General features: G+C 37.1%; 3 protein-coding genes across 3 annotated transcripts; 1 reads left to right on the top strand and 2 right to left on the bottom strand.

Moving 5' to 3' along the window:
• Positions 1-322: 322 nt before the first annotated feature.
• Positions 323-4,482, bottom strand: LOC108053085 (serine protease 7). Its single transcript, XM_017135661.2, has 5 exons — positions 4,263-4,482; positions 3,295-3,672; positions 3,122-3,230; positions 1,298-1,584; positions 323-688 (listed from the first exon to the last, which is right to left on the bottom strand). The coding sequence occupies exons 1-5, from the start codon at positions 4,348-4,350 to the stop codon at positions 384-386; spliced, it is 1,167 nt and encodes a 388-aa protein (XP_016991150.1). The 5' UTR covers positions 4,351-4,482; the 3' UTR covers positions 323-383.
• A 4,131-nt stretch (positions 4,483-8,613) lies between these two features.
• LOC108053088 lies at positions 8,614-9,766 on the bottom strand. Its single transcript, XM_017135665.2, has 4 exons — positions 9,658-9,766; positions 9,255-9,605; positions 9,079-9,201; positions 8,614-8,823 (listed from the first exon to the last, which is right to left on the bottom strand). Exons 2-4 carry the CDS (start codon positions 9,557-9,559, stop codon positions 8,688-8,690), a joined length of 564 nt encoding a protein of 187 aa, XP_016991154.1. The 5' UTR covers positions 9,560-9,605; positions 9,658-9,766; the 3' UTR covers positions 8,614-8,687.
• Positions 9,767-19,855: 10,089 nt separating this feature from the next.
• Positions 19,856-22,230, top strand: LOC108053086 (beta-ureidopropionase). The gene is made up of 4 exons (XM_017135662.1): positions 19,856-20,037; positions 20,873-21,135; positions 21,227-21,846; positions 21,977-22,230. The coding sequence occupies exons 1-4, from the start codon at positions 19,934-19,936 to the stop codon at positions 22,148-22,150; spliced, it is 1,161 nt and encodes a 386-aa protein (XP_016991151.1). The 5' UTR covers positions 19,856-19,933; the 3' UTR covers positions 22,151-22,230.
• The last annotated feature ends 357 nt before the right edge of the window (positions 22,231-22,587 follow it).

The following is a 22,587-nucleotide window of genomic DNA, read 5'->3' as shown; positions in this document are numbered from 1 at the left end:
AATGCAATCAGCCAGCAAACAAGTGCAAGCTTGGGGATGGGAAGCGCGAGATACTTGGAAAAGCGCTGCTTGCATAATAGAAATTCATTGCCAAATTGCATAGAAAATCGTTGAGAGCGCTAAGAAGGTGCTGCAGGGCAAGTTTGCCGCATCTCGAAAGTTATTCCACTCGACTCCTACCAACGGGGACGGGGAAAACCGGTTTTAATTACCGCAAACGTTCGGCTGTAAGCGCATTACGTATACGCAGCGGGGCAACAGCAGCTGATAAAATCGCATTGAATGCAAGTTAATTAAAAGATGGGCGCCCAGACCCGAAAAACACTCTCGACTTGACTTTAATTAAAACATCATTTGAACAAAAGCGGCCTTCGTTGCGCTCCTCAGGGTCGAATCGTGTTCAGGATCCAGTCCATATAGTCGGAAACTCGTGTATAGACTCCCGGCCAGCCCTCCAGTCCGCAGCGATTGCCGAAGGACACGACGCCCTCCTGGTACCAAGCCTGGTCGAACCCCCTCCGCATAAGAGGTCCTCCGGAATCCCCGTCACAGCTGTCCCGGTAGAATTCCCCGCCGACGCAGAGCTGCGAGCTGATCAGGTGGATATTGCGCGTGGCGAACTTCCGTGCGCAGGCATCGTGCTCATTTACCGGAAGGTCCAAACGCTGCTTTATCGTGCTCTTTCGGGCTGTAAAAAAATAATATTATTTAAAAAATAATATTATTTCTTAAGCTAGTTCATATGGTCGGGAGCTTAAAAAAGTATCACCAATTGGTCTCTAAAATTACTAATTAGGAAATTGACTGGTTTAAAAAGACATTATCTTAAACTAGCAAGGGCAAATAAACTTTGCTTTACAAAGTTGCCATAAATCTGGCCAGACTTAAGATGTTTGCAATTCCAATTTTCTTATTTCACTGAGAAGGTGGAAAAAAAATCTAACGAATATATAAGGTTTATCAGAAAAAATCTCTTCCAACCAAAGTGCAATTGAAAGTCAAGAAACCTATTGAATATCAAATAAACAAATGAAAACAAAGCGCGTAAAATAATATTATAATAATAATTATAATAATAATATATAATAATTTACAGCAAAAAAATTTAGTAGTCAAATTCGTTATTTAATAAGGACCCTTCTTTTAATAGGACCAGTTGCAGTTAAACAAAAGTAAAGTCTTAGAAGAACTCTAGTTTTTTGTGTTCTTATAAATTCGAAAAGTTATTCAAGAGCTATGCACTATTTAAGTACGTCTTAGGTCCTCGCCATTTTAAGGCTTTTATCATTAAACTCACCAGTAGTGGTTCGTCCCCATCCACTGACTACCAAAATTTCACCCGGATTGATGGCTTGTCGTGTGCTGATCAAAGGCAAACACACTGGCTGGATATACTCGTTAAGTAGAACGGGCCGATCGAGTCGCAATAGGGCGATGTCGTGTATGCGGTCCTTGTTGGCAGGATCATATTGAGGATGCACTATGGTCTGTTCAATTCCCATTTCAAGGATAGGTTGGTTGCAGTAGTCATCTATGCAATCTATGTCTTTGGTGGTGTCGTATTCGCCCAGTCGAACAGTAGTGCTGAAATATGTCAGTTCAATTAATTAATTTTTTCATTAACACGGGAAAACGAAAAATGGTATAAGCTCCAACTCCCAGATTGATTTTGTTCAAATCATTTTGATATACAATATTAAATAAACTTAAAGAGAAAACAGAAACATTAATTACTTAAATTCTTCAAAACATGTCGGTGAAATTATATAAAATCAGTAGAGGCCATAATAAATCACAAAAATTCGTTTTAAACTAAACATCATCCAATAGTCAAATTTAGAAACCTATTCAACTTCAAATAAACAATTTAAAACAAGAGAGAACGCTATAGTCGAGTGCCCCGACTATCAGATACCCGTTACTCAGGTAAAGGGAGTGCGAGGGAGATGGAGATAGAAACTTTGATCACGCATAGCTTTTTAACGAATGGTCCGATTTGAAAAATTTCTTCTACATTTCGATAGGTATTGATAAACACAATATAACTGCATTTTTACTTTTCCGAAATATTTAAATTTTTAAAATCGTATTTAAGCGATTGTGGGCGTTAAAGGGGGCGTGGCACCTTTTTGAAACAAACTTGCGCTGCGTAGGAACTCCTAGAATCTGCATGCAAAATGCCAATCTTGTAGCTTTTATAGTTTCCGAGATCTCAGCGTTCATACGGACAGACAGACAGACAGACGGACAGCCGGACATGGCTATATCGACTCGGCTAGTGACCCTGATCAAGAATATATATACTTTATAGGGTCGGAAACGCTTCCTTCTAGCTGTTACATACTTTTGCACGAATACAATATACCCTTTTACTCTACGAGTAACGGGTATAACTAATCAAAGCGCGCCTAATAAAATGAACCTAGATTTCTAAAAACGTGCTGGAATAAAATTAGTAGTCTTTATTGTGGTGTAGAAGTCTCTTTGCTATGCTAATAAAATAAATCCTTTTATCCTACTCTGATCAAAAGTTTAAGGGCTATAATTTTTTTTGCAAAGTTATTGATTCCATTTATAAAGTTTGAGCTAAACAAGACAATAGTAATACGAAGTTAATTCATATGGTAGACTATCGAAAAACACAACTGCATTTAAAATTTGTTTATTACTTATCAGTAAAAAACAAGATTGTAAAATTTCACACTAAGTTCGAATCTTATTTTTTGTACTCAAAAATACTCCACAACATTGGTCATTTTGGTGCAGGGCTATGGCCAAACAAAACGTAGAGAATTTAGTTTAAAATAAATGACATGAAAAGCACTTTATGCTTTAGACATACATTGTGTCTTTATGTGTTCGACGCCATTGTTACAGGCACACACAAATAGTAATCATTTCAGTACAAACAAAATGGATTTTGTAAATTACGGTTTTTTGAAAGAGTCAAAAAAGAAATGAATGTTGAAAATAATGTCATATTATTAATTATTATTAATATTACATTATTAATTTATACTTCGTTGTTTTTTTATTTAACTAAAAATAAGTATTTTTGTATTATTTAATTTTCCTTCTTTACAGAATCTGTAGGATTTTGAGTCATTTAGTTATTACTTACAGGCGACCCACTTCTTTTTCTACTTCCCCAACGACGCAATGGGCAGCTGTGAGGACATAGCGACTGTTGATCAGACTGCCGCCACAACTGAGCTCACGACGTCCTCTACCTTTGAAGAGAGAAATACATCCATTTAGTAACAACTCCATCATATCACCTAAGATAGAACTTACGATCTACATACTCCAGGAGGGCCATCCAGTTGAACTCATCCACAGCCGTGTCGTTGCCATTATAGACCTTGTTGCTGAAGGAATGCGGCCCACACTTGGGTGGCGAGGGCAGCAGGTTGCCCTGACCTTGCTGACCCTGCTGACTTGAACTGGTAGGCGTCACTGGTGGTGCCGCTGAGGTGGTTTCCTGAGCTCTAATACCCCGATCACTTGTGCAGCAAACATATGGTGTTTGGCCCACTCCATTTGAGCACCTGGAATTGCGAAGAAACAGCCTGTCCTCCGGACCTACAACAGCTTGTTGAACCAGGGAAAGCAGACTTGGGCAGTCGTAGATAGACAGGCATCTTCCCTGAGTCTGGTTTGGATTTCGACAGACTAAGCAGTAGATTAGATAGTTTAAAAAATCAATTACATTTTTTATTAAACAAGAAAACAAAGCTTGCTTTGGAAAGCCCGAACGTTTATACCCAGGCAGTTCAAACGAAAATATTTAATAACTTATTTTGTTTTGTGAATCATACAGACATCTCTATATTGGTACCCCAGGTTAAGCTTATCAATAATTTTGATGGGTACTTCATTGGCTAGCGGATGGATTCATCACAGCGTGGCATACTTTAGATTCAAATTATAATATTTTTGAAATTTGAGTTACATTATCTTTAACATTATTATAATTACTGTCTTAAATAAAATAACATTGAGTACTGTGTAGAATAATATAAGTTACTAATATAAAAACACAAATAGCTTGATAATGTAATCTGTTGTGGGACGATTGTACCCATTAAATTCATTCAGCAGTATTCGCACACAAGGGCACTTTTTTAAGTCATTGACATGGGAAAGTTGTTAAAATCGAGTCTGACAATCACATTGAATCTTAGTTCAGATACTGAGCTTAGCTTGGATAAGTACAATTAATGAGTCAGCTCTGAGTGAATCACATGCAACTTGGTACTAACTTCCTTGGGCATGCGCACTTTGTAGAACGGTCAACGGCAGAAGGCAGGTTGTCCAAAAAATCCAAATTACTTGGAGTTTTGACTTCATCGTATGGGATATTTCCCGCAATCGTAATAACACAATTTCCAGCTAATTCAATCAAAACGCGTCTTTGCGATTACGCACTCCGACCTCGAACCAGAAAACCGGGAAGGCAACTTAAACTACAACCGCCTTTGAGACGCCCCGACAACTGATCGCGAGCTGACGGATGGGAGACCTTTAAATACGACTGGAGATGATAATCAATGAGAGATTGCGGTAGAGAGAGGTCGCGAGTAAAGCTTCGAAGCCGATCGAGAGGCTCAGGCTTAGCTTGTTCCAGCTGAGAAAGAGATCTCGGTAAAAAGCTTTAAGAGTGCTGAGAGCTGTATACGTTCTCTTTGGAATTTGAAACACGAATATGTTGAAGTTTTTGCTGAGATACATATGATGTAAATTGCGACAATTTCAAAACTAATGTTCTTTAATAATCGAGGCTTACTCATAAAAATCGTTACCTTTCGCCTTTAAACAAAACAAAATTATATTTGAATATGGCCTTAAGTCTAAAATTTGTTTCTTATTTTTTCTTTTTTAAGAACAGAAATATTTTTTTTTAACATTTTAACATTTAACATTTTAACATTTTACAAAATGTTAGCTACATTTTTTTTAAATTTATCTTTTTTTGGCTTCCTGCATTTAAAATGTTCTTTAAAGTATAAAAGCCTTAAGATTCCTCAAATTTTAACTCAAACTAAATGTTTTTAAAAATTGGCTTTTAAAACAAATTAGCAACAAGAACTGCAACTTTTACCAGTTCAGAGCAACTAACGCTGCCTAGACAAGAAATTTTTCGCCGAAAGATATGCATCACCAATTTAGTCAGGAAATGGTTATAATAAAATTATTGTTTACTGGATCGAGTTCTTAAACTTGAAATCGCATGTAGAGATATTCCAAAGTGGCAGTTTGGTTTCACCGGGTAAACTTTGCCTTGGAAGCTATGGAGCACAAAATGTATACAGTTGCCTTTGACAGGGTATAGCATGATGGTCTTCTGAGCAAGCTAAAGACTCTATTAACGGCCCAGCTTTTTATCCTTATCAAAAGCTTTTTATCAAATAGGGAATTTAGTGTAGTTGTCGACGGTAAGAAGTCGTCCAAACGTCCTATCTCCGCAGGCGTACCCCAAGGCAGTATATGGGGCCCGACTCTATTTTCGCTGTATACTTTAGATATGCCTGATTCCTATGAATGTAGTTGACATGCTTATTGCAACGTGTGCCGACGACTCTGCGGTGATGGTCAGGAGTACAAGCATAGACATTGCAACAACAGGAGTATGTAACGATTCGAAAAGTGGACACCTGAATGGAACATAGGCATTAATTGCAGCCAATGTGCTTGTGTCACATTTGCGAAAAGACCTTTTGACTGGAATCACTATGCTTGGCACTACTTTTCGTCACGAGACTTTTTATAAGTACCTTGGTGTGATTTTGGACAGAGAACTTACATTTCAGAGACATAAAATAATGATCAAGCAGTCATTGCTTTCAAAGGCAGCCAAGATGTCGTGGCTCCTGTCTCCGAGAAATAAGCTCTCACTGGCAAACATCTTAAGCCCAATATGGAAGTACGAGCTACAAGTCTACGGCTAACGGCTAAATCGAACCTTAAAACAAGAGAGAACGCTATAGTCGAGTGCCTCGACTATTAGATACCCGTTACTCAGCTAAACAACTTAATATTATAATTGCCGGGCAATTGCAACTGTGTACAATGTAAATACATACATACATATGTATATGCTTACATACATACACACATACGCCATTGTTTGACTCAGACCTCAAATTTGGCTAACTAGAGTTGATTTGCATAGTTCTTGGGATATAGTTCGGTATTGACAAATGAAAACCATCGCAATTTCCTTTAATAGAAATCCTTATCGAGAATTAACGTTGACTCTGTTGAGCACCTTGGCCAGCTGTTCCAAAGTCATCCGTTAGATGGCGCCATGAAAGGCGGAAATGTAGGCGCTAGCCAGGCTTAAGCGTTTAATGGGATTTTGGGCGTTAGAGTGGGCGTGGCAAACTTTTATTAGGCCAATCGATATTTATTGACGAAACAAATACATATCAATTAAAATTTTCATAATATCATCAAATCTGTGGCCACAGCTTGTGGCTTATGGGCGTCAGAGGGGCGTGGCACCATTTTGAAACAAACTTGCGCTGCGTAGGAACTCCTAAAATCTACATGCAAAATGCCAATCTTCTAGCTTTTATAGTTTCCGAGATCTCAGCGTTCATATGGACAGACAGACGGACAGACAGACGGACAGACGGACAGACAGACGGACAGACGGACATGGCTAGTTCGACTCGGCTAGTGATCCTGAACAAGAATATATATAGTTTATAGGGTCGGAAACGCTTCCTTCTACCTGTTACATACTTTTGCACGAATACAATATACCCTTTTACTCTACGAGTAACGGGTATAAAAATTCGAGTTGCACAAAGTAAAATCGTTAGATTACTTTGCAATGCCCCCTGGTACATGAGAACTACAGACATCGAAAGAGATCTCAAAATTATAAATATATATATTAATTAAAATTTCTAAAGTATTATAAATATATACTATTGAAATGTGATATGTATATTATGTTATACCTATTAGACTTCTGCATGAATGCATCCAAAATCGTGTGTATGTATGTCATAGAATTTGATTTGTATTTTCGTTTCAAATGTATTTATTATAAAATAAAGAATTTAGAAATTATTAATATTTTAATTAAAACTAATTGTAACAATTATTTTATGTTATTAAAGAATCTATATTCAAGTTATTAATATTGGAATGAAGAAACATTATTTTATTTACCATGTCTTCAGTGGTGGCAATTTTTGACTGCACTCATCTGCACAGTTGTACACAGTCAACACACTGCGTGTTTAAAAAAGGACAAATGCTGTACTCACTCACGAAGACTACAACCATATATTCTACTCACTCGAAGTAAGTACACTGAAAATGTTGTGCTATCTTCATCTGTACAGTAAAGAATGAGTGCAGTATTTTTAAGAACACTATACTACTGTACAGATCTGTTATGCTACAAATGAGTACATTCATGCAGAAGTCTAATACCTATTATTAGCAATATTATATTTACAACCTGGTCAAGCTGCCACATGGGTAGCACAACACTTTTTAAATTTTTTAATAAAAATATACTTAAAAAAACAAATAAATAATAAAATAGTTAGGAAGATTAGAAAGAAAATTGTTCACTGAACACATAAAATAAAATGAAATAAAGCAATATGGTATGAAGAGCAAGAAATAAGCGCATATTTTAACAACAATTTGTGAAATTTTAACCAAAAAAGAGGTTTTATTCGTTAATTGTTAATTAGGCTTGCAAATCATATCTTAGGAATCATATTTTAGAACACTGAATTCAATCTATTGGACGTGTTCGCCACTCCACCTTCAGACAGTTTACATTTTGTCGTTAAGCCTGTAATTTTTATCAGGCCATTTGGTTAATTTAAAAGTACTTTATGTTTTTGTTCACTTATTCACCGCAGTCTCCTTACTAAATCTTAGGCTGATGATATTTTTACTGACTTTAGCAGGGCGATTGATACAGTAAGGCATAGCCTTCTCCTTCACAAATTTTCTTTTGCTGGATTTCCACCGACGTTATTTTACTATCAGTTATATCTCAAATAGAATTCAACGCGTTATTTTTAATAATCAACTGTCTTTTGTCGTATTATTTAGTAATATCAATCTTGCAACGCTATTTTAAATTATAAATAAAATAACATTTATTTTAGTACATAGTAAATAAATAAATAAGTAAGCAGTTCTTTGTTATTTATAGCCAAGAAATACAAATATTTTTATTAAAATTAAGAATTTAAATAATAAATTATTTAATATTATGTTTATAATTATCAAGTTGAGTTTGGTACGAGCCATCCATTATCCATTATATAGTCGTTTAATTTTAAAAGCATCCGAAACATCCTGGCTTAAATCTTATTATTTGAGCTTCTATGAGATAAAAATCATCAATTTCTTGATCTTAAATTTAATAAATGATTAAAAAACATATACAGATAGTAACTTTTCTTTTGAGTACCATTATTTTATAAAATCGAAATTAAGTGTTCAAATCGTTTTCAAGAAGTCGGTTCAACATTTTTTGATTAATGTGGGTCACGGATAACAAATTCGGACTTAATTTGCTTTAAATTGATTTGAAAAAATAATATTAAAAAAAATCATAAAAATCGAAAGGGGTTAAAACACTAAGGTTCTTAAAATTATATTTTTCTTGGAATTATAAATAGTTCACATGTGTAACTTCAGAGCCTTCATGTAAAATTTGTCGCCATTATTTTATTGTACCGATGCTGCTCAGTAGGAGAAAGTTTGCAAAAATCCTTTTCAAAAATCTTTAGTTCTTTTCTTGTATGAAGCGGCGGCCAAAGAGTGGTATAAGCCATTGTCCTATAAAATATTAATGTTGTAATTAAAGTCATTAGTATGAGTGCCTTATTATTTAAGAAAATGATTCAGCTCATTGTGCACTATCAAAGAAATGTAATTCGTATCAAATGAAATCAAGATATTCATTTCAATATTGTATAAAATCTTTTTCTGGTAGTTAATTATTTAATTATAATTTCATCAATAAAATAAAATTTGAACTTTTCCTGAATTTCCGGGGAATTGTTTCTTTGTTTAACATATTTATTTATATACCTTACGAATTGCCAGGCACTCTCGGCCGTAGACTGATTGTCGATCAGGAGTTTAATTTCGCGCTTGAACTGCTGGGCGTACTCCCGCTTGGAATTGTGGTACCGCTCCAGACATCGTATTTGCCTGTAAGAGGAAAATATATGAAAGATTGACATTAATTTTCTTGGCGATCTTACAGTGGTATGCGGTGCTTAGAGAATGTGGGTTCATGCACGGGGTCCTTGTCGTCAAAGAATACAGTTTGATAAATGGGCACATACTCCTCTTGCTCTAAGTCCTCATAATTAACATCAACAAATTGGTTATCAGCCTTATGCCGCTTTATCATGGCCGAGAACGAGTACTGCGGCTCCTCACTCAGTCGGAAATTGGTCCCGACAAAAGAAGCGCAGAATGACTTCATTCCCATGCTCATCCTCTTCTCCTCCATGAGTTTTCTCTTTTCCTGAATCAGGGTTTTGCGCTCAATCGATTCGCTCATTTTGAAGGTTGGTGTTGGGTGGATGTGTATCTCTGTGGATGAGTTTTTATGTTTCGATCTATTAAATCGTATATTTTTGTTACATGTGTGTGACTCTCGGACTGTTATGTATGTCTGTATGTGAGTGTTAGGCTCTGGGTATGTAAGAAATGGTCCTTTTTAAATTAAAATTTTTAAAATCTACTCAAAGTAATAGATCATTTTTATTGACTTATCTGACAAATTCTGACATTGAATTCAAAACTAATAAATGCTTATGAATTTGTACCATTTGTAGCATAATATAAATAATATCTTATTTATAAAATAAAAATCGCAAAATAATGCTAGTGTGTTTACTCCTTACTGTTACCTAAATTAATTAAGTAAGTAGTTGTAAAATAGGATGATTAAAGATGTTAAATATGTAAGCCCTAAAAAACTTAAGTTATACTACTCATGCTTTTATTAAGTAAAAAAGAATCTGTTGATAAATTGCTACTGAATACACAACTATCAGCCAATCTGCTCCATATCCTATTTATAAAATAAAAATTTAAAATAATTCTAATTTTTTTAGCTTAATTTTCTGGTTAGGTAGTTCTTATTTCGAACTCTTGGACCTTAATTTTTGAAGCAATCAGAGGGCCTTCCATGAAATTTGTGTGCTCAGCCGAAGCGACTTTGAATCCTTGCAGATTAACATTTGCATTTCATGCACTGCAGCTTGCCATAAGTAGTGATGTAAAAACAGGAAAGAAGAGGACGAACAGGAGCTCTAAAGTAGAACACAAATCGAGTACAACTTTTGCAAAAGTTGTTTTCCTTTGGCTGTCGGCATCGAAGCGTGGTCCTCCCACCCCGTCCACTCACATCCCGTCCCTGCAATCCCAATCCCTCCCCGCCACACCTCGCATCCTGTTTAGCTTCAATGAAGGCTCTAACGCTCCGTGGACCCCCGATGGCCCCCTTGGCCAACCCTTGGCTCCTCGTCGCCTCCAGAAAGCCGTTCCACTTGGCCCATTCACGATGTCTATCTCTGTTGGGCGCTTTGTTTTTGTGCCGGCCTATTCATAATTCCGCAGCCCGCTGCTGGCACAAATTGAAAAGCAAACACGTGGCTCTGTAGTTGGCCTTATCACTGGCTACATAGGGATTTCGTTGCTCTGAGCCACTGACACTTCGTCATGACCGGGCTCTGTTTCAGTACTGGCCGGAGTGTTCGACCCGAGCCCTCGGAATTTGAGTTTTTGTGTTGAGTTGCTGTGACACTTTTTTGTTGTCTGGTCCTCTGCGTGTGTCCGTGTAGTGTGCCGTTTTGTTTGTGGGCTTAGGTCAGCACTTTGCCATTTTCATAGCTGCATGCACCAGGGTCCTCATTGTCATCATGCTCCATGCTCGTCTCATCTCCACTCCGTCCTGCAGTCCCTGAGCATTGTTAAATTATTTTCCTGCTAGGGCAGGGCATTCCAGCTCGGAACATGTCGGAACACTCTTTTCCAGCGCTCAAACTTTGACTTTAGCTACCCTTAATGAGGGCATTATGGCGCAGGAGCCCTTAAGCCGACGATGGGGTATCACTGCTAATTTTCTTGGCCAGCAGCGAAAGTCTAACCCAACTTTAAGGCATTTGCTGATCGCCCCTTAGCTGCGCCCACTTTTCCTCTTTTTTCGTGCAGCTGCAGATGGACGACTGGACAGCCATCAAAGCCAGAAGCCACTTGAGTTGATTTCCGTTCGGAGCCATTGAGATGAGTTGAGTCTTGGTCAAGGACCCGAGTCACTTGTGAGTCGATTTCACCGGGTCTGTATTTAACCCTCGAGCCTTGTATATTAATTGAAATTAAAAACACTTTTGAGTGCCCTTCCAGTGTCTGTCATTAAAGTTATTACGAAATGGGCTTTTTAAATGCCACGACTGGGCTTTAAACTGGAAATGCATTTTAAAATACTCGGTTTTTTTCTATTTGGTTTAAAATGTAAAACATTTCTGTCTTCACGGTTAACTTAAAGCACTATATCTTTGTTTTGGAATTTTTCAAAAAGCGCTAACTTAGAAATAGTTTAAAGGTTTATTTTAATTTGCAAAAAGTTTTTCTTAATTGCTAACCATTTATGTAATTTTAAATATTTAAGACATTTTGGATTTAACAATATATAAAACCATTTAAGGGAACATCAAGGCTGACTTGAGCAACCTGAGTATTTATTTGTAAATTTAACACCTTTTAAATTTGGTTTTACATATAAATTAACATTGACTATGTATCTTAAAAAAGGACTGAACTAACAAAACTAAAATCTTTTATTTTCCACATAATAACGTTTCTCTCCGGTTAATTCATTACATTACATTCATTATAAAACTGTATGACAATTTTAGAGGAAGCATTTATCTATTCAGCAATTTTTATTAAATTTATGTATAGCACAGTTATTACCTTAACAATATTAGCTTACTTGTTCAGTTGTCAAAACATTTATCCCATTACCTTGACGTGGAAAAAGTCTGAGCTTGAATATTTATTAGTTAATATTTGTTGCCAAGGCAATGTTTAAATTAACAAGAAAAAAAGATGGAAATGCAACCGAATTTATGCCTCAATTTGTGTGGTCTCCACCCTCTGTCAAGCATAAATTCCGCAGCAAACAAGCAAAAAATTTAAATTAGCTGGCCCTAGGGAAATGGGAAAACACCCACGGAAGAGAGTGAGGCAAGCACAGCTAGAACACAAATGAAGTTGGCTTTTAATTTCCAATAAACCTTCCCCACTGCAGCCCCGCAATATTAATGAACTGTAAAGCGCCGGAGTGGGAACAAAAACCAAATGCGAAAGGTGTACTTTGGGTCTGTGTTTGCATTGCTTGCATATAGTGTGCTCCTGAATGTCGGACACATGTTCAATTAGGAAAATGCTCGTTTTGTGTGGCATTTTTACGGTTTGGTCGGTGCAGCATTTCCCATTTACCTCCATTCCATGTTGCACCTTTTCGGACCGGAGTGTAATTCATAAATCGTTCCCTGCATGCATACGGTTGCTAATTTAATTAGCGATGGAAGGCGCAACGAGTTCCACGAATTTTCCAACGCCTGGCCGCATCCCAACGAAGGTTTTCCACGTGCTCAGAGCGGTCATTTAATTAAATTTGAATTAGCTGTGCACTCTCTTGAAGGTTAATGTGCACTGACAAAATTAATAAAATGTTTAATTTTTGCGTTCTAATTTGTTAGTTATTGAACTCACTATTTAAAACAATTGGGAGATTGATTATTATTTGAGCACTGCACTTCGAGTTTAAAAAATATGAAAAAAGGTAATAAATGTGTTATGTATTCGAAAACTAGATTTTGTATTATCATAAGTTAATACCTACTAATTTACACCTGAAACATTTTAGTATATAACTGTATTGCAATTGAACCAATCGATCATAGAATTGTTTTTTTTTTTTTGTGTAATATTTCTCGTTAGTCATTCTTTTTTATGGTGTGCGTAGCTTACGCGTTTTACATGCTAATCAGCGGAGCGTGAAAAAGGAAACTGTTGCCATTAATATGCGGCTAGAACTTTGCGAGAATATGGGCCTTATTGGATTTTGGCCACAATGGGCAGGTGTTTACCCTGGCCGAAAGGCAATCAAACTTTGGCTAAAACTTGAGGGCCGTACCTATATCTGTAGCGTCTTAAGGAGCGGGTGGAATGCAATTTGATTAGCATTTCGCAGAACACAACAATTTGCAGTTGGCGCGTATGTGGGTGCCGGTTGAGTAATGAAAAGGGCAACTAAAAACCCATTAACCCACATTCTTCCCCGCTTAAAGGCTCAGACGTGTCCCACTCAGCTGTCGCCTTGTTGTTGGTGTGCGTGTGAGCGGTGCAAACAACAAACAATCAACAACAACAGCAACGGTGGCCAGCGGACTTGAAATGCATTTCCCCCTCCCCACTGCACCCTTTCATTTGCCATCGCAAATCCCTAAGCAGCAAGCGGCGACTAGGAAACAAGTCAACACCGCCTACCAACAATGCCAAATGTTGCATGTGCATCCCGCACCCGTACACAAACACAAGTCTTACACTTAAAAAAAGGAATTCAAACTTAAACTTACCGTGCTGAGAACTTAGAATAGATAATAGATAAGCCCTAGAAATCTTGCAAAACACATAATTAATTGACTTTGCGGGATATTTTATAGTCTTTAAAAATAATTTATATTTTTTAATATCGCTGCTTTATGTGGTTTAAGAACTGTTGAGACATAAATCTGATATATTGTTAAGAGTTGGAACTTATGTATCCTCTTTAAATTTAAAAGTTGTTTATCTATTGGCATTGTTGTTTACGGTTTGCTCAAACTGCAGTATTAAAAAATGATTCCAATTTTTAAAGCCTTCTATTTTTTAGGGTAGATGAGGAATTTTGAACGTCGAATTCCCTATTTATATTCCTCCTGTTGACAAACTCAAAGTCAGTTTGCTTTGTTAAGGATTGTTGTTCCCAGGAGTCACAAGTGGCATTCGCCGTGGAGCTTTCGAGGTGCGAGTGGTGCGGACTGATGGCTGCCATCTCGTTTTCGCGGCGCAAGCAATATATCCCCTGCTCACTCTCACACTAAGAGAGTCTGCAAAGCCAGGAAAACTAAGAGAACCAAAGCTCCGAAGTGCCTTCGGTTTCTGAGACCTTTCGGAAGTGCTCGTGAGAACGGTCGGATTTCAGTCGACTGCGATAAGAGACGCACAAGAGCATGCTACACGTTTCGCATCGCAAACTTCAGAAACTTTGGACGAGTTCGAAGCAATGACTCTGAACCCAGGCTCAAAATGTATTGACATAGTTTCGGAGCTGGCTCGAAAGTCATTCAGGTGCAAGTGGCGAACTTTCTCCGGCAGTTTGCAAGAGCCAGGCTCCAGTGTTTATTTTTATCGCTGTTCATTAGTTGGATGTTGCCATAATTTCAATTTTATAGTTTCGCCATGATATTAATTTACGACGGTGGCGGCCCCCTTGGTTCAGTTTTTGGTGGGAAATTTTAGATTAGTTTTCGGCGTTGATTGTCTGGCCAAAACCAATTGTAGTGAAAATGAAAGGCAACGCGGTTGACGCTTAGCTTCCAATTTATCATGAATAATACCACGCACCGGAACGAAATAAATCAAACGGAATTTGTTTAGCCCCATTCTATGAAATTATAATTTAGCAAAATCAAATTAGATGTAAGCCGATTTTCCTGCGAAATACTTTGCCCTGCCGGTGAAATATTTATGCCATGACTGAGAGGCCCCAATTGAGCCCTACCGATATTTCAGCCATTAACGCAAATTGAATAGTCAGAGAGGGCTCAGTTTACCCCATTATAAAGGAGTTTTGATAGGAAAACTCATTTGTTTGCATTTTGTTTTTTTTTTACCAATTTAACTCTTCTATGCGCTACGTGTGGGATATGTAATATTTTCATCTTTTCCAGGTGGAGAGTGGCCAAAAAAGTTGCCAACACGCAAATGCTGGCAGCCATAAATTTTCCGTTTTTCTGCTAGAAAGTGGCCAACAGTTTTGTTTGCCACGTGCAGACCGTTTTTGGCTGCCTGACTTTTGCATATGCAAAAACTGAGAAATGGCAGACGGGCAAAGCAGACCTCCTGACAGAGCCAGCAATTGCGGCATATTTAGCCGCTTGTTTTCCAAATTCTGTTTAATTTGGTTTCTTGTTTCGCCTAGCTCACGTCTCAGTGCGCTTTTGTCTCTCATTTTTCAAGTCGCCTGCGTGCGGCGCGGTTTTTTTTTTCTCTTTTCTTACATTTTCCTTGTAGTTTTCCTTTGCGGCTGTCAAAAGTCCACACGAGATGCCCATTGCCCTGCCGATTTTGCAGCATTTAATTTAAGTTACAGCACAAGCTGCCGAGATTTATTACTGACCCTTAACAAGTCTCGCTGCCCCTTTTTGTGTCCCTTGCTTTTCTGGCCCTTCTCTTCCTTTTTGCCATTTTTTAATGGAGGAGAACTGGCAGCAGACACAATGTAAGAGTTGTAATTTTTTGCTTCCTATCCTTTCCAGTGTTATATTTTTTATTGAAAATTACACAGGGAAGAAGTTTGGGTTAGTGCTCATAGGCCAGGGGAGATTTTTTGATATGAGAAAACACAGTTCAAGTTGTTCATTTGTCCAAATACATCATAGTTAATGATTTATTTTCCTACACATTTTTCGATCGTTGCTATGACAGCTTTATGATTCAGTCGTTCGATTTTTATAAAAGTAAGACCGAAGTACTAAAATCCTAAAAATAACAATACCAAATATCAAATTATTAATCGTATATTATCTTAAGAAGGACAATGGCTTTCCAAATAATACGTTATCATGGTTTTTCCGATTTCTGAAAGAATATGCCAAAAATTTAAAAACTTTACAGGAGTAGTCTTTCGCTTAACCCCCTCCATGATAACGCATCATATTAAAGGTCCCATATGGCAAGATTCATGTAATAGATTACTTGTAAGGTCTGGCTTCTTCGACAACACTTATCAAAATTAACAATTAAAGTAGCTTTGTTGAATAAATATAATTTCTTAATTAAGTACTACATTTATCAACATAATATGTCATTATTTACCAATTTAAAATTAATTTAAGATAATGGGCTTCAAACATTTATTTGTGGCATATTTCGTGTGCATTAGTTGTTAATTTTCAGCAATCTCATTTATATAAGCACTTAATAGTTACAAAGAGCCTTAGAAATGTTTGTGAATTTGGCAAGCACCGACTTAAATAGGGTAATAAATGTATTGAGATATACAACTCAATTATCTGAAAACAAGATCTTCGTTTTATTTAAAATTTGTTTGCTCCAAGCGTGATTTATAATTAAGCAAATAATTAAAATATTATGCTAGTTAAAGCTTCTTTATCGATTAGCATGCCATTTTGTTTCCATTGCCACTGGTAAAATCATTTTTCACTCCCAAAATTCAATATTGAGTCTAACTCAATGTAATTAACTTTTTGTGTAGAAATTCGCCATTCTTCTTTCATTGTTTTAGATTGCTTCAGAAATCACAGACATTTTCATTTATCTTTATGCATCTTGGTTTTATGAATAAATTGATGTCATCAAACTGAAACCTGAAACTTTGTCAAACTTCGGCCTTGGACCTCCCACCGATTTCCCCCTTGTGTGTCATTCATTTCGGGCAGTGCAATGTGTGTGTTACTGTGTGATTTTGACCCGGCCAGAAGCCCATAACCAATCTCGGTACAATAAATTAAACCTAAACAATTCATTCGGCTGAGCGAGGTTCGGTTTCTGTTCCAGCTGCTAGGACATCCAGGATGGAGGACGGCGAATGGCGGATTCTCGGGGCAATAAGGCAGAAAGCCACTTCTTAGTTTGCTTGCAGCTCAAGCGGAAACCATATAAATGCGGAAATGATAAAAATGCCTGCGAACATGTTTCCAGAGCGTATGCGATAAATTGCAATGGCAAGAAGGTCCTTGGTCCTCGATCCCAGGGCTTCGAGCTCCGGTCCCCCCACACCCCACTCCCACATGGACCTTGCAACCAGACAATAAAATAATAATAAAAATAGAACAAAACCGGCGAGCAGACGACATCCACAATGATGAGGTTCGGATCGTTTGGGACCGGGTTTGCTGCCGCTGTTCAATAAATGAATGTGGCCAAATGGAGGACACTGGGTCCCCATGAAAGTGTTCGATAAAGTAAACACAAGCCCACACACGTACACGCTGAGAAAAGTTGGGTGCGCGGAAGGAACGCGTCGACTGTCAATTTAATGAAATTGTTTTACACTCAATTGAGTTGCCAACTGGAAAAGAAAACAAAAAGAGTACCAAGAAGCACTGGAACTAGACAAACAAACAGTTTTCGCCCGAAAAAGATTTTGGGTAATTTGCATTGCCTCCAAGCACCAACGACCCAGATTCGGCTTGAAGTTAATCTTTTCTAATACAAAATGGCCCAAACGCTGTCAGCTTTCAGGCAAAGTGGCTGACATCAGAGATGCTCGGCTGAGTTGACAAGGATATACGCAAAACTGACTCAATACTTACCAAATTTGACAAAATCAGCTTATACGGGCTAACCAAGCATATTTTGAAGGCTTGATGACTTACGCCTATCAAGGCCTTTAAATAATACTGATTCAGAAATATAACGAACGAAAGGAAATTGAAAATGTGAAAACCGGTGTTACGGTTAGTGGAACAAAATATTAATTTTGTTTACCAAAGATATCTTTTATTTAAGTTTAATAAAAAATAGTATATTAATCAAAGCAAGAGATGAAGCAATTCGTATTTGTAATTTCCGAAATATATGGCAGCAGTATGACATATTTGACATTTTTATACCCTTGCAGAGGGTATTATAATTTTGGTTAAAAGTGTGCAACGCAGTGAAGGAGGCATCTCAGACCCTATAAAGTATATATATTCTTGATCAGGATCACCTCCTGAGTTGATATAGCCATGTCCGTCTGTCTGTCCGTCTGTCTGTTTCTACGCGAACTAGTCTCTCAGTTTTAAAGATATCGAATTGAAACTTTGCACACACCCTTCTTTCCTTTGCACGCAGTATATAAGTTGGAACGGCCGGGATCGGCCGACTATATCCTATAGCTGCCATATAACTGATTGATCGGAAATGCAATAACTTTGGTGTTTGTAAAGTAAGGAAGTTGGTATTTTCTATGGGTTTTATATTTGGCCAATCAATCTGACATACCAAATTTCATAAAGATCGGCCGACTATATCCTATAGCCGCTATATAACTGATTGATCGGAAATGCCATAACTTTGGTGTTTGTAAAGTTAGAAAGTTGGGATTTTCTATGGGTTTTATATTTGGCCAATCAATCCGACCTACCAAATTTCATAAGGATCGGCCGACTATATCCTATAGCTGCCATATAACTGAACGATTGGAAATGCCATAACTTTGGTGTTTTTAAAGTTAGAAAGTTGGGATTTTTTATGAGTATTAAGAATGCATCATATGAATAATTTTGGAGAATATAATTTACAAAATATTCTGCAAGGGTATATCAACTTCGGCTCCGCCCGAAGTTAGCTTTCCTTTCTTGTTTATAATTAAAACCATAATCCTAAATTTGTTAAACATAGTTATATCTCGGAGTAAGTTAAGTTTATATACCTTTGCAGTTGTTACAAATCTATGCCTATATTAAGAAAAACAATGAGGCTATGTCGATTTTGTGCTGCATTTTGCCATCGTTTCTATGGCAGCTATTTGATATTGTTGTCCGATTTTTAATTAAATAAAATTATAGTTCCATAATATTTAAATATTACCAAATCCTAAAGAACAAAAAAAGTAATTAAAAACAACAAAGTTATAATTTAGTTTGCGTAGAGACGGACCGACATGTCTAGATCGACTCTCCTGGTGATGCTGATCAAGAATATAGGGTCGGAAATGTCTCCTTTACTGCGTTGCAAGCTTTAGACTGAAATAAAAATACCGTATGGAAGGGTATAAATACAGAACAGCTTGCAGCTGTTACAAAAACTACATATTGTTTATTTCGATTTCGATGTTAAAAACAATGATATATTTTCCGATATATTTTTCGATCGCTCCTTTGACAGCTATATGATACAGCCGTTCGATTTGTATAAAAGTAAGACCGTAATTCTAAAATCTTAAAAATAACAAAAACAATAAAATATTTCACTTTTTCCCTATTGTACCCATGAAAGTTATGAAAAAAAGACCTCTTTCTAAGTTTCATGCAAATAGCGGAAATGTGCCCTTTAATGCGTTGCTGCAAGGGTATACAAAGTTTGATTCAGTTTTAAAACTGTGAGAGTGGTTTGCGGTGAAACAGACAGAAGGAATCGTTGGAAACCCTACAGGTGATTATAATTATAATATTTTATGTTTTACACATATTTAAACTATTTAACATATTAGAAGACATTCCTACATACTCCGATGTATTACAACATATTTCGTCATATTATGCTTTATCATTTTTAAATAAGGTAAAAAAAGCTAATTTAAAGTTGTTTTATTTCATTTTAAATAAAATACATTGTCTAAATATATAATTTATCCGTGATCGTTACAATGCGAAATCTTTTCAAATCATTTTAAGAAATGAGTGGGTATGCTATTCAAATGCCAATGAGTGTAGTTTTATACTAATTTTCTGTACAGTAGAGAGAAGATCTGAGAGAAAATCCACAAACTTGTACAAAAATAGAGAGAGGCATAGAGATAGAGATAAGATGTGGAAAACGATCGTCGGCAGAAGCATTCTGTTGAGTGCGCTCAACGCAAAAGGTTGTCTATAAATTAAATCGGAGCCATCCAATTGATGAGATTTTGTGCTGCTGTGAATTACGAGCAATGTCGGCGTTTGAACTAAAAAATTTAAATGATTGCTTGGAAAAGCACTTACCTGCTGATGAACTAAAGGAGGTGAAGCGAATTTTGTACGGTGTGGAAGAAGAGTGAGTACAGCTGAAAAGCGATTATGACTAGAACGCCTGACAAAGTAAAAATCATGTGTGGGGGCCATAAAAAATATCTCCAGATAGATCTAAAAATATTTTAATCTTAATCTTTAAACAAACATTCACTGCTCAACTTAACATTGTCTATATATTTTTTGATTATTCATTCAAAGTTGTTTATTTCAAAATACATTTATATATAGAACTAAAACAATCTATTTCGTAGTCGTTGTATCCACACAGTAATATATGTATATATTTGGGAGAACAGCTGGCAAAGCGAATAATGATCGTTCTTTGAAGCAAAACAAAACAAATTAAGCAAACAAGGTATGCTGATACGTTAATATTTTTTAAGGTATTCTATATTATTGAATTAATATAAAGACATCTAAATTTTATTTATCAGATATTATCGGAACTAAGAAATCCTATCTTCAATCATTGTACGCGCTTTTAAAAACTATCTTCAATTTCGTTTTAAGTTCAAAAATTTTTCTTATTTTTTGCGATTATTCGTAAGAGTGATAAGCAACCGACTTCAGCCGGTTTCAAAGACATGAACACATGGTGATGACCTCGAATTTTTTAACGAGGTCTCTATCACAGCAAAAAACATCTGGCCAAGCTATATTAATCTCTTAGGGTATATTCCTATGTATATATTTTAACCATTCTTTAATATAATCATGGAGAGGAAAAAATAGTTTTGTTACCTATTTGTATATATATATATATACATATATATTTTTATAATATATATGAAATATATTTTTTAAAAATGTTCAATAGTTTATTTAATCATTATTATATTCGAACCTTTTGTATGCAGCCAAACGCTGGAGCTGCCCACCAGTGCCACAGACATCGCCCAAGAGAATGGCTTTGACCTCAAAGGATATCGCTTCACGGCCCGAGAAGAGCAAACTCGAAAGCGCCGTATTGTTAGGGTTGGCGCCATACAGAACTCAATCGCGATCCCCACCACAGAACCCATTGAAAAGCAGCGGGAGGCCATTTGGAGCAAGGTGAAGACCATGATCAAGGCGGCGGCGGAGGCTGGGTGCAATATTATTTGTACCCAAGAAGCGTGGAGTAAGTCTACCATGACAAGGCTCTAAATTTTATTTTTGTCTTCTCGTCAATGAATTTTAATTAATTTAATACATTTCTTCATTTTCTTCAGCCATGCCATTTGCATTCTGCACTCGAGAGAAGTTCCCCTGGTGCGAGTTCGCCGAGGAGGCCGAAAACGGACCCACGACCAAGATGCTTGCTGAGCTGGCCAAGTCCTACAACATGGTGATCATCCACTCGATCCTGGAGCGCGATATAGAGCACGGCGAGACCATTTGGAACACGGCTGTGGTCATCTCGAACAGCGGTCGTTACCTGGGCAAGCACCGCAAGAACCACATTCCCCGGGTGGGCGACTTCAATGAGTCCACGTACTATTTGGAGGGCGACACCGGACACCCGGTCTTCGAGACGGAGTTTGGCAAGCTGGCCATTAACATCTGCTATGGGCGCCATCACCCGCAGAACTGGATGATGTTCGGGCTGAATGGGGCGGAGATCGTCTTCAATCCCTCGGCCACGATCGGACGGCTATCGGAGCCTCTTTGGAGCATTGAAGCACGAAACGCCGCCATCGCCAATAGCTATTTCACTGTGCCGATTAATCGCGTGGGAACGGAGCAATTCCCTAACGAGTACACCTCTGGGGATGGTAATAAGGCCCATAAGGAGTTCGGACCCTTCTACGGTTCTTCGTACGTCGCTGCTCCTGACGGTTCGAGGACTCCGGTAAGTCAGATAAAAACCCACCCTCCAACTTTGGTTAAAAAAAAGAAAATATTTCTCTGGCCTTATAAAGAAATTCGACTTTAAAGTCTCCTGAATACTACTAAAATGTTGATGCAACTTATATTTTCAGAGCTTGTCGCGAGACAGAGATGGCTTACTAGTTGTTGAACTTGATCTGAACCTATGTCGCCAGGTGAAAGACTTTTGGGGCTTCCGCATGACTCAAAGGCTCCCACTCTATGCGGAGTCTCTTGAAAAGGCTTCGAAACAGGACTTCAAGCCGCAGATCATCAAGGAAACATGATTATAACACTGGAACAATGGTTCTACTTTAAGAAAGATTGCATTTTTAATTCATTTAATAAAGCATAAAACTTTTTAGAATTGATCAGTTATTTATAATTTAAAGCTCCCCAAAAACATATATAACTTTTGGAAAACACTTATCAAAACCAACGACCGGAGCAACAAATGTGTTACTAATTTCTGAACAACCTAATCAAAGCTTAAATAATTTTGGTATCCATTTACCTTTTTTGTAATTTACACTACAAAAACTTAATTTCTGGTCAAAGCATAAAAATGTTTTCTACTAGGAGAACGAGAAACTAATTAATAAATAACTTAAGAATATATTTAACTATAAGGAAGAAATGGTTTTAGACCTGATTATCTTTTTCAACAATTAATATATTAAATGACGGACAACTTCTTGGAATTAAAATAAGTATATAAATACTA

Source organism: Drosophila rhopaloa, unplaced genomic scaffold (assembly GCF_018152115.1).
Source record: "Drosophila rhopaloa isolate 14029-0021.01 unplaced genomic scaffold, ASM1815211v1 contig_155, whole genome shotgun sequence".
NCBI lineage: Eukaryota > Metazoa > Arthropoda > Insecta > Diptera > Drosophilidae > Drosophila > Drosophila rhopaloa.
Note: the sequence above shows the minus strand (reverse complement) of the source record. Positions and strands in the feature narration are given on the sequence as shown.

What these genes read in the sequence shown, in the direction of transcription:
- LOC108053085 (XM_017135661.2), bottom strand. Translation starts at nt 4,350, where the DNA reads ATGAAGTCAAAACTCCAAGTAATTTGGATTTTTTGGACAACCTGCCTT. An exon ending in CCTCCTGGAGTATGTAGATC is followed by an intron (nt 3,231 to 3,294) that starts GTAAGTTCTATC and finishes CTCTCTTCAAAG; the next exon opens with GTAGAGGACGTCGTGAGCTC. An exon ending in GAAAAAGAAGTGGGTCGCCT is followed by an intron (nt 1,585 to 3,121) that starts GTAAGTAATAAC and finishes GACATATTTCAG; the next exon opens with CACTACTGTTCGACTGGGCG.
- LOC108053088 (XM_017135665.2), bottom strand. Translation starts at nt 9,559, where the DNA reads ATGAGCGAATCGATTGAGCGCAAAACCCTGATTCAGGAAAAGAGAAAA. An exon ending in TCTAAGCACCGCATACCACT is followed by an intron (nt 9,202 to 9,254) that starts GTAAGATCGCCA and finishes TTCCTCTTACAG; the next exon opens with GCAAATACGATGTCTGGAGC. An exon ending in AGTGCCTGGCAATTCGTAAG is followed by an intron (nt 8,824 to 9,078) that starts GTATATAAATAA and finishes AATATTTTATAG; the next exon opens with GACAATGGCTTATACCACTC.
- LOC108053086 (XM_017135662.1), top strand. Translation starts at nt 19,934, where the DNA reads ATGTCGGCGTTTGAACTAAAAAATTTAAATGATTGCTTGGAAAAGCAC. An exon ending in TTGTACCCAAGAAGCGTGGA is followed by an intron (nt 21,136 to 21,226) that starts GTAAGTCTACCA and finishes CATTTTCTTCAG; the next exon opens with CCATGCCATTTGCATTCTGC. An exon ending in CTGACGGTTCGAGGACTCCG is followed by an intron (nt 21,847 to 21,976) that starts GTAAGTCAGATA and finishes TTATATTTTCAG; the next exon opens with AGCTTGTCGCGAGACAGAGA.